General features: G+C 38.7%; 1 protein-coding gene across 1 annotated transcript in view; it reads right to left on the minus strand.

Moving 5' to 3' along the window:
• Positions 1-5,471: 5,471 nt before the first annotated feature.
• The window catches only part of MEIKIN (meiotic kinetochore factor), a 76,691-nt gene continuing 69,819 nt past the window's right edge, over positions 5,472-12,343 (minus strand). Inside the window, exon 13 of the mRNA XM_056124757.1 lies at positions 5,472-5,712. Within this exon, the coding sequence (XP_055980732.1) occupies positions 5,681-5,712 (32 nt within the window). The 3' untranslated portion in view covers positions 5,472-5,680. The remainder of the gene's footprint in view (positions 5,713-12,343) is intronic.

A 12,343-nucleotide genomic window follows, 5' to 3' on the forward strand; every position in this document is an offset into this window, starting at 1 on the left:
AGATGTCTTTGTGTAGCTTTTTTAAGTTGATGGAGTCAGCAAAGGGGGAAAAAAAGGTAAACTATCCATTAATAATATTTGAATATCAGAACTGTATAAAGATAAGACCGAAGGATACACTTTAGTCTAGTAGAAGATTCAACCTCTTTTTTTTTAATTTTTATTAGTGAGACATCATGAGGTACAGTTGTAGACTTACAAATTTTTGTGCTTGAAACTCCAGTTGCCTAAGGTCTCTGCTCATCTGCTTCCAATGACACACAAAAAGGGTGTTTTTCATTACAGCATTCACTGTTACAAAATATAGGGGGAAAGAGCAATAAAACTGGCAGTTTCTTTCCTTTAACAGTCATGCCAACAGGTATAACCTTAATTGTGCTAAATTTTCCTAGAACAAATTGTCATTGATAAATCTCAGAACATGACATTCAGAATCAAGATAATAAAGTAAATCCGTGCTCAGCAATAGAGCACGTCTCACATGTATAAGGCCATCAATTCAATCTCTACACATACACAAGAAAAAAATCAACTGAAACTTCCTGACACTTAAATGGAATCAAGATACTTCAGTTTTAAAAACTCAAACTAGGGCAAAGAGAGAGCTCACATGACAGTTCACATGCCTACCATGTCTTGAAACCCTGAGTTTGATCTTCAGCACTGCATGGCTGAGATTGCCTTTAAAAAAGATAACAAAAATAAGAACACTTAAGCCAATGGTATTTCCTGCAGCATAATCAGAGAATGGTATTGATTTTAGGCACAAGAAAAATTAATATATGAGATATTTCTTGAGTTTTTCCAAAGCCTCAGACACTGGGGATTTGGGGCTCACCAAGATAGACCCTACTGTAGGACACATAGTTCTTAATAGTTCAAAATAAACAAGATGTGTGCAAGGGGCCAGAGAGAGATTATGGTAAGGTGGGGTTAAGGAGCTTGCCTTGCACACAGTCAACCTGGTTAGATTCCCAGCACTTGCATTATGTTCCCCTGCCAGGAGTGATCTCTGAACATGTTTAGAAATGTCTAAAAATGTTCTAGAAGCTAAAAAATAAATAGCAGGATATAAAGCAACTAAAGGCAGCCAAATGGGCTAAATAGATAAGGTGGTCAGGAAAGGCCTTCTAAACATAAGGATTTAAACTGAGGTCTGAAGAATGAAAATAAACCAGTCACGGGAAAAAGATAGTAAAGGACATTCTGGCATAAAGAAAAAAAGTAAAAAATTAGAAATAGATTTGAACTGTCTAAATTAAAACAAAGGCCACAGACATAGAGTCTGGAATAGTTTGATTCGTAATTAGAAAGATAAGAGGCCAGCTTATATAGGACTTTGAAAGTCAGTGGAAGGAGGTTTTAAAAAGTGATGAGGATTATTACAGGAGAATGAAAAATCCAATTTATAATTTTGAAAGATTACTCTGGCTGCTTCTAACCCTACAAAAAAAGGTTAGCAAAGGGTAAGAACGGAAATAGGAAAGACAACTAATTTTTTCTGGGAATTAGAGAAGGTACTCTGAATGAAAGAATAGCACTGTCCTCCCATTGTTCATCGATTTGCTCGAGTGGGCCCAATAACATCTCCATTGTGAGACTTGTTGTTACTGTTTTGGGCATATTGAATACGTCACAGGGAACTTGCCAGGCTTTGCCGTGCAGGCGAGATACTCTCGATAGCTTGCTGGGCTCTCAGAGAGTGGTGAAGGAATTGAACCCGGCTCGGCCAGACCAGCAAGCATAAGGTAAATGCCCTACCGCGCTGCTATCGCTCAATAGGGATTAAAAATTGGGTATACAGGGGCTGGAGTGATAGCACAGTGGGTAGGGCGTTTGCCTTGCACGCGGCCTACCCAGGTTCAATTCCCAGCATCCAATATGGTCCCTTGAGCACCGCCAGGAGTAATTCCTGAGTGTAAAGCCAGGAGTAACCCCTGAGCATCGCCAGGTGTGACCCAAAAAGCAAAAAAACAAGCAAAAAAAATTGGGTATATAAAGAAAACAGTGTGCAGGGTATGTTTCAGACAGACAGACAGATGGAGCAGCGCATGTTGGGCTCAGAAGCAATAGAGTATAATGTAACATAATATGGTAGTAAAGTTGATCAAGATTGAGGAAACAATGCGGGAGGGGGGGTCCAGAGAGATAGTACAGTGGGTAAGGTCCTTGCCCTGCGTGTAGCCAACCTGGGGTCAATCCCCAGCACCCCATAGGGTCCGCCAAGCATGCCAAGAGAGATCCCTGAATACACATCCAGGAGTAAGCCCTGAGCACTGCTGGGTGTGGCCCAAAAAGACAACAATTTAAAAATGAAAGAAAACAATGTAAAATACATTATAAGCTTTCTCCAGAGGAAACTGGAATGCTGTCTATTGAGGGATTTCAAGAGAAAAAAGAAAAAACTAACCTAATTAAAGCCCCCCCACACACACACCCAATACCCACTCCAGGAACTAAATCTGGGGTGAATCCCATCTAAATTATGACTTAGAAATTTGAGTTTCAATTAGTTTGAACTTAAAGGGCAATTAATAGATACAGAAATAACCACCAAATACATCCATAATGACTGTCTATGGAAGCTAGAGACAAATATTTAAGGTCAACTGCACTAAGGTGATAACTAAAACCTGAATTAGATGAGATTGTACAAGATGAAAACAGAATGAGAGTGTACAACACAAGTTCTGGAGTAAAATTAAAAAAAAAACCCAAAATTTTAAAAAAACAAAAGAAAGTGAAACTTCAGAAGAAATGGAAAAGAAAAAAAACTAGAGATGTGATTAAAACTTTGAAAGACTTTAGAGAAGACATTCCTTACTGGAGAACTTCAGGAAGTACTAGACTGCAGTTAGATTGGCTGGGAAAGAATGAAACTTGAAAAATACTTCAAATACTTCATAGAGGGGTGTGTGTGTGTGTGTGTGTGTGTGTGTGTGTGTGTGTGTGTGTGTGTGTGTAGACAGAATGGGGGATGAGTTGAAGAGTAAATCAGTGGGAAAAGATTTTAGAAAATATGGACATAACAGGCAGGTAGAAGAACATGCAGAATCAAGAGGTATTTAAAATGTGCATATCCTAAAATGCAGGTTAGAAATTAGAGAGAAGTAAAAGAGGCTGAAAATAGCTTTTATCTATAATCTGTATATCACATACATTTCATATACATACATATATTTATAGTATGAAGAGAGTATTCATAACTAGTCAAACCATAAACAAAGTACTGCAGTTAAAAATTTAATGGAAATTATGTCATGACTAACCTTTTATACCATTTCTAATTGGATTTTTTGAGTACTTATGAGTTCTTATGAACTAAGACATCTTTTACTTGTTTTAAGCCACCACACTGGCAGGACTTGGAGAATACTTCTGCTTGATGTTTGGGGGTCATTCCTGATGGTGCTTGGGGTACCATGTGGGACCTGAGACTGAATCCAGAGCTCCAGCATACAAAGCATGTGCTCCACTACTGAAATCTCTCTGTCCCTAAATGGAGACTTTTCCTCATGAAGTATAATTTTAATGCTTAATAATGATACTCAGTATGTGAAATACTGAACAGGGTTCAATCCCGTTCTGAACTTTAGATCACAGTTTACTTTGTAAATGCGATGCAAACTATGGAATACTCTCACCCCCCTCCCCCCAAAAGAAATCAATCCTTTCTGGAGGCTCTTTCAGAGCAGTTCTCTGAGAGTTCTCAGAGACCTATCTTCAGGTATAATATCAGAATACAACATTCTGCCATTTGCCAAAAAGAGTCGTCTTTAAACTTCTTATGTCTACTTTGAGAATAGATGTTTTTACTTCTTTCCTCTTACCATAATAGATGTATGCCCTCTCCCCCCTCCCCAGCCTCCAAGACCTGGACACCAGTTGAGACTTTTAAATTGACCTTCACTTGACCTAATAGTATTCCCATATTTCATCTCCATCCCACCTTTATTAGTCTCAAAATAGCCCTGCTGTCAAATTCTGACTCTCTGTCTTTCTAAATTATATCTGACTGGCCAACTGTTTACCTCTCTGAACTAGCTATACTTTCCTTATCAGCATTACAAAACTATGAGATGTTTATCTCCTTCAGTCATACCAGGCTCTAAGAATCAGGTATCATTCTTTCTCACAGTAACCTACCATCTGATTAGAAACCATCCAATATTTTTTTCTCTTTCTTTCTCTTACCCTTTTGATTATAAACTCCTTAATTGTGAGGGGTGGTGGGGGTTTAGTCAATACTCAGCTGTGCTCAGAGCTTACTCCTGCTCTGTGCTCATGGATTACTCCTGGTGGTACTTGAGCAACTGTTGTGTTGCCAGGGATTAAACCCAGGTCAGCTGTGTGCAAGGCCTTAATACTATACTAGTTCCTTGGAATATAAACTTGCAGATGTAGAATAGTCCTTCTATTTCATTTCTTCTTTCTCCACTGATTATAATAGTTCTGCTTTTAAAACTATGACAAGAGTTGCTGACTTAGTTGAGTACTGATATAGGTCTAAATTGGGTCTCAGTTCCATCATTAATGATCTCCTAACAACTTTCCCATATTTCATCTCCAGATAAAAATGTAAACAGCATCACAAATAGCTTTTATCAACAAAGGTTAAGGCCTTGTTAAATCATTTATAAGAATATCTTCATAGAACTGCTATTTAAAAAGAATATTATGCATGGGGCTGGAGAGATAATATAGCACTGGCAAGGTGCGTGCTTTATATGTGGTCAATCCAGGTTCAATACCTAGCATTTCATATGGTCCCCTGAGCATAGCCAGAAGTGATCCCTGAGTGCAAAGGCAGGAGTAATCCCTGAGCATTGCCAGGTGTGCTCCCCAAAAGAAAAAGAACATTATTCAGGTTAAATAACCTTAAATTAATCAATATTGGGATTTTCTTTCATAGAGAAGCAGCTTTGAAAATTAGATGTATATACTTTTCTGTATAACATTAGCAAACCAGTCACAGTTAAACTATCACCAACAATTTCACAAGTGTACAATGTTCACAGGGAACATGGCCACTGCTTTTTAGGAAGGATATTGTTAAGATTCCATAACAAGTTATAATATGCCCCCTATCCCCCAAAAAAGACAACCACCAAAAATCCTACAGATAGTATTAAATGTTGTCATTCAGGAATGAGCTAATAGTGTATGATTAATTGTACATATTATACATTCCCTGCTTCAGCAAACCTTGAGTATAGAGTTTCTTTCAGTCAGACCTGAAATTAGGTCTCTCACTCATGTGGTTTCAATTAAGTTCTGTTAAAAATAGCTTGTAATGTAAGCATTTTTAATTTTAGTGCTTCAACAACTTCACTACATTTAATCCATACAAAGGATAAACTTTGGGGAAAAAAACAGGAAAAATAACTTAAATCCCTGGTGTTGGCTGAACCAATCTATTTAATGAACGGTCTTCTAACATAAACTATTTTTTTTCTTATTTTACAATGCAAATACATATGTTTTACATGAATACAGAAAGTTTCTTATCTTACAAAAAATACAAGAATCTCAATAGAATTTTCACACTAGCACATATCATATCACAAGTAACTGAAAAAAATTAAACTTTTGAGTTTCATATAATTTCAGGCAGAATGCTGCTTTAAGGACTTTGACTTCACATTCATATCTTCAAATGCGGAAAGTTCGGTGATAGATGCTACATCCTGCCATTTGTTTTTATTATAATATCTGGAAAAAACACAATAAGGTTACTTTATATACATCACACACCAGTATCCGGTAATTATTACTTGTGTTATTAATTACCAGTTCTCGGAGGTAGACAGCTCTTGTTGCCTAAGTCAATCTAGTTTTATCCCATCATGACTTAAAAACAAAATCCATCAGCCTTAAAAAACAAAAAGACTCAAATATCCAGGAAAACCTGATGAATAAGTTTGGACACCAGATATCAGTATCCTTGCTATGTGAAGTATGATACTTGGACCAGTAACTCAGAATTGACTTGTTCATTAAATGTGTGCAATCTTGGGTCTTAGTCTAGTCTCAGTACATATTAACAAGAATCCTCAAGCAATTAAAAAGCACATTAAGTTTTGGGAAGCACTGGTTAGCCTACTCCCTGCCCCCACTGTCTTTACTGAACCCACCTGCTATCATTTCATTTATTAAAGATGAAAAATGGGGTCACATTCATCCTTTCGACATCAACTTCTAAGTAACTTCCCAAGTGGGTAATTACTCTACCCCGAAGACCTGATCTCACCAATCTTTAACCTACTCAGCCTTCTCTCTATATATATATGTATATATATGTATATATATATGTATATATATATATATTCCTTTAACATCACCTAGAATGCATCATTTCTGAAACTTCACAATAATAGAGGTCTGGGAGTCATCCTCTAACTGCTTCATCTCATTATCCAATACCAAAATGCAATCAGTCACTAAGCCCTAACAATTACACAAATAAACATTTTTGTTTTAAATTAATTCTTATTTATTTATTTATTTATTTATTTTCGTAGGAGTACTGCTATTTATTCAGCCACTGATTAGCTTATTGAATTGGGCATGAACTCCACCTTAATTTTTTTAAATTTTATTTATTTATTTTCTTTTTATATTTATTTATTGAATCACTGTGGGAAAAGTTACTAAGCTTTCAGGTTTAAATCTTGGTCATACAATGATCAAACACCTTTCCCTTCACCAGTACTCATTTTTCACCACCAAGAACCCCAGTATATCCCCCCTCCCACCCCTCCAAATGCCTGTGAAGCAAATGATTTCTACTTAACTCTTCTCTACATTGATTACATTCATTATTTCAACAAAAGATGCACCATTATTGTTTAGAATTTCCCCCCAAACAATCAGAATTGTTGAAAAGGCATTGTGAAATATTTTGTTTTCTATAGCTGGTTATGAGAATCATATAATGTCACGCGGCCACAATTTTGGATTTCTGCAAAGAGCCAGATAATTACGAGATTGGTTTCTGTGTGTCTGGTGTTAGGGCCAAGCCGGAGAGCCGCTCGTGGGGGGTAACTCATGACCTCGGTAGAGCGTGAAGCACGTGCCGGTATCGCCCCCATTCCCACTAGACTGCAGTTGCCCCATCACCGCCGGCTTGTACCTGGCTTTCCTATAAGCTCTGAGGCTGCGGCAGCAACCTTGCTGCCAGAGGGGAAAAAGGCGGAAGGGAGCAACACCCTTTCCCTCCTGGGAAGGCATGGCACCGTAGTGTAATGCATGATCCAATCACTTTTCTTCTTCAAGCTGCTGGGCTCTGGACTAAGTCCTTTTGCCTCTGGAGCCATGGCCATGCCAGAGAGCTGCTTGTGGGGGGCAACTCATGACCTCGGTAGGGCATGAAGGACGAGCTGGTACCGCCCCCCTTTCCATGAGACTGCAGTTGCCCTGTCACCACCGGCTCATACCTGGCTTTCCAATAAGCTCTGAGCCGGCGGCCACCTTGTATGTAGTCCAGATGCATTTCTGCCAAAAGCTGCTGGGTTTCAAGATTTGTTTCTGAGTCTCCACTATATCTAGTATCATGGCTATTAATCAGCTTGATCAGGAGCCAGAGAGGCTGTTTGTAGGTGGCGACTTAGGGTCTCATTGGGATGGGGAGAAAGAGTCGGCTCCACCCCCATGTGGCGAGACCCTGTGTATCTCGTCACTGCAGGCCCAAACCTGACTGTCCAGTGGCCTCTGGAGGATGGTGGTCACCAGGCCGCCAGGGGAAACAGGCCAAAGCATGAAACCTATTCCCACCTGGAGTGGCACAGCGCCAGTAACCTACTGGAGGAACAGGATGCATTTCTGCCAAAAGTCTTTGGGTTCCGAGATTCATTTCTGAGTCTCTGGGATCATGGCCGTTAAGCAGTTGAATCAGGAACCAGAAAGGCCATACCTCCAATTATATAGCTGAGCCGGAGGTGGTTTGTGGGTGTGTCTCCCACATACCTAACTTTTGGCCATTTACTTTCTTGGTAAACTTTGCCCCAAGTTTTTGGGGTCTGGCCAAAAGTACAGCAGCAATTTTGGGGTATCTGAAAGTCTGACGTTGCCATCAGGCTACTGATACACTCACCTCACAGGTACAGACTGACCTACTGGTGGCACCATACCCCCCTTTAAATTAATTCTTAAATATCACAAACTCTGAATCAGATCACTGATACAATAGCACAGGAGTCTGCTTTACTTATAAATTTCCCCAGATGGTCTGAGCTTTACACTTTGAGGTATTTGAAATCAGAATCTTGTTTTCTCACATTTCCCCTTTGGGACTTTTGCACAACTCATAGTTTGTTTCTAAGCTCACTTCTTCTCAAGTCACTTCATACTTCTTGCAAGAATAATTAATTAAAAAGCACTTTGAGGGCCTGAGAAGAAAGTACAGCAGATAGGGCCCTTGCCTTGCACATGACCGACCTGAGTTCAATCCCTGGCATTCCTTATGGTTCCCTGAGCCTGCCAGGAGCAATTCTTAAGTGCAGAGCCAGGAGTAATTCCTGAGCACCAGCACCATTGGTGATGACCCCACAACAAAACAAAGTTAAAATTAAAAAAGCATTTTGAGAAGAGAAAGAGATACTATAGAGATTAAGGTACTTGCCTTGCATACAGCCAACAGTGGTTTGCCCTCAGGCACCACATACAATCCCTTAAACTCTGCCAGGACTAATCCCTCCTCTCCCCCATCAACAAAGAGCACTTTAATTAAAACAAAGTCATGGTCACATGGTATAGGAAGTTGGAAGCAGTTCAAAATCTGGTCCTCAGTTTCTTCTCAAACTCAATTCTTAAAGTTCAATTACGCCCAATGGCCCGGTAAATCATCCAACTGTGACTTCACTGAACTTGTTTAATATTTCTGACTTTCTGGGAGATTACAAACTTCAGTAAGAAAATGATGTCCTTATCTTAACATTACCAGCATTAAACTTCTTCCAGCACCAGACAGTCAAACTCAATGAATATTTGCTAAATCAATCAAATGCCAAACTTCCTGGGACTAGGGAGATGACTTAAAGAGATGCACATAGGAAGCCAACATTTGATCCTGGCACTGCATGGTCTGCCAGTACTCCCAGGAGTGACCCCCAGAACAATCCAAAAGTAGTGGCCTCCAGCACTGTCTGGTATGTAAAACAAACAAAAATAATGCAAAATAGTGTGTGTGTGTGTGTGTGTGTGTGTGTGTGAGAGAGAGAGAGAGAGAGAGAGAGATACAGAGACACAGAGACAGAGACAGAGAGGCACCCAAACACCAGAAACTGACTGGTATAATCATCTCAACATTTATATTCAATCTAGACTATATTTACTTATGTGATAAATTCTATACATATGGCATAACCAAATTTGCCACAAAATAAAACAGCCACATAATATATTTTAAGGTTTTTCCATTTTTTTTTTTTTGGCTTTTTAGGTCACACCCGGAAATGCACAAGGGTTACTCCTAGCTTTGCACTCAGGAATTACTCCTGGAGGTGCTTGGGGGACCATAAGGAATGCTGGGAATCGAACCTGGGTCAGCCACGTTCAAGGCCCTACCCACTGTACTATCCCTCCAGCCCCTAAGGTTTTTCAATTTAATGATAACAAAGAAATTGTTTTCAAAGCTTGCAAATATAGTGAGCTAGACTTGTGGAATTAACCCAATCTATAGAAACAAAAATTATATAGAAAAAAATTAGTGCACAGTGATTATTGTTATATTGTTAAGTCAGGCACCTGAGATCTCTAATCCTTGTAATAACTCTTTGAGATAAGACCTACTATTATATAAATTTTATAGATAAAACACATTAAGAGGATTTAAAGAAATTTACTCATATGACAGAATATGTATATTCTAACCTAAGATTGTCCCACTCTTGGGGCCAGAGTGATAGTAAATCAGGGAAGGCACAGGCCTTGCATGTGGTTGACCTGGGTCCAATTCTCCCCCAAGTACATCTAGGAATGATTCCTGAATGCAGAGTCAAAAGTGACCCCTTGATTTCTCCACCATCCATTAGCTCTCATCCTTCAGAGTGCAAATACTTCTCTATCTCATTTGTCCTATTCTGAATGATACTCTTATCTGTGAGTATAAAACATATAAACTCAAGTTTCTCATTGTGTACATACACACATATACATACTACTAACTTAAGATACAAATTTAAAATATTTTATTTATCATCTCTTTTGAAATTTAACGTAAAAGTGGAGTTGGGCCAAAACCAGTTGTGCTCAGGGCTTAGTCCTGGCTCTGTGCTCTGGGAATTATTCCTGATAGCTCAGGGGACATATGTGGTGCTGGGGATTAAGCATAGGTCAGTTATTTTCAAGGCATGTGCAGTACCTGATATAATATCACTCTGGCCCCAGCATAAAGCAAATCTTAAGAATTTCTTATCAGGATAGCAATAGGTTTTATCCAATTATTCAAAAGGCATTATTAGCTTGATATTAGCCTTATACATAAAAGCAAAATTTAAAGCATCCTATCCTTGTTTCTAGTATGCCATTTTCTACTTATAGATTGTTACCTTACAGAAAATGCTGTGATATAGCTCATTTTAGTCTCCAGAGGAATAAGATTATGCTCATGTCCTTAGCCAATAATGCAGTGTCTAATATGTTTCTTGAATGAATTAAAATAATATATTTGGTATCTATTGGTACAACCATAGAAAGTATAAAGCAATGACTGACCAAGTCACTTCTTGGAAAAAAAAAAGTCTCTATTTATCAGAGATATTTTTTCTATTTGTCCAGCTATAGGATTGGAATAATAGTATAGTTAATAGGGCACTTGTCTTGTACACAGATGACCTAGGTTCAATCCTAGTACCACATATGGTACTCTGAGCCCACCAAGAGTGATCCCTGCACATAGAGCCAGGAGTACACCTGATATCCTCCAGGTATGACCAAAACCCACTCAACACCTCCCCAATGTGAAATAAATAAATATGTTCAATTGTAATGGGATGAGAAAAAAACTGCTCTGTCTGGATGAGCTAAGAAACTGAAACTTCTGCTTACTCTACCTCCCAACACCTAACAGTTTTCATTCAAACAACTGAGAACCAGCAAGCTCAGTTCTGACTCTACCTTGTAATTAGTTGTGTGAATGTAGGCAAGTCACTGACAGCTCTGGCCAGGTAATTTTTTTGTTATATATATATATTTATATATATGAAAAGTAACTAGTTCATAATATATTTCTTAAATTTTAATGCATAGTATAATTTCCTTGAAAACCTACCAAATGGCAGGTTCCTGTGCCACTTCTTGGCTTATAATTTACCATGTCTGCAGTGGTTCTGATGCAGGTGTTCAGAGCGCATACACTGAGAAACCTTTGACTAAGGCCTCTTCTATCAGGCATCCATCTAGCCATAGCCATTCTTGAACCTTTACCCCTCTTCACCTTTTCTATCATCTCTTCTGGGGTCTTCTAGAAATCCACAGTGAGCAAAATTTTGTCTTTAATTGGCATAATGCCAATTTCTAATGAAGCAGCAGCATACTAAAAGGGTCCTAAGCTGTCAAGAGTGAGCTACACCCGCAGTCTTGATTTGATTACTGCCATATTAGCTAAAACATTAAAAGCCAGAACTAAAAATAGGCTGCTGCATATTTAAAATAATATGAACACCAGTTAGCTTGGGGCTTTGCTATTTTTACTAAAGGAAAGGCACATAAGTGTCCAGAAAATGAAAGAGAATTGTATTTAATTAAGGAAGCTGCTAAATTAGGTGATGGTCTAGAAAGAAGCCAGGAGGTGGCACAGTTGGTTTAACATGCATCAGGGGGCTCTTTCTGAATCACACAATAAAGTTTGACCTGAGCCTAAAAAGAACATCCCAGACACATTTCAGTTTTGATTTATTGCATACATAAACCCAGAATTGTGACATACCTGATGTCATAAACTGTATGACAGACCATAAAGATAAAATTAAGAGAAATTTCACTTTTTTTTTCATTTAAAATCGGGGGATTGAAGCCTCAACTGGCAGTATTTGGAAACTATTCCCAGAGCAAAACTTTGGGGCAGCTCCCAGCAACAGCAGGGGCCATGCAGTTCCAGAGATCAAACCCACAGCTCCCACATTGCAGCACATGTGCTCCAGTCCTTTAAGTTATCTTCCAGGACTTGCTCTCTACTTTCTTTAAATTTTTATTAAAATACAGCATTCACACAGAATATTATACATATTTCTAACATTCAGCTTGATAGGCTGTCACAAATTTAAACACAATGTAGCCAGCATGTAGATAACGAAACAACATCACCAGAGAATTCTAACCCATTCCTGTTAATATCTCCTGCCCA

Source organism: Sorex fumeus, unplaced genomic scaffold (assembly GCF_029834395.1).
Source record: "Sorex fumeus unplaced genomic scaffold, SorFum_2.1 ptg000051l, whole genome shotgun sequence".
Classification (NCBI taxonomy): Eukaryota; Metazoa; Chordata; class Mammalia; order Eulipotyphla; family Soricidae; genus Sorex; species Sorex fumeus.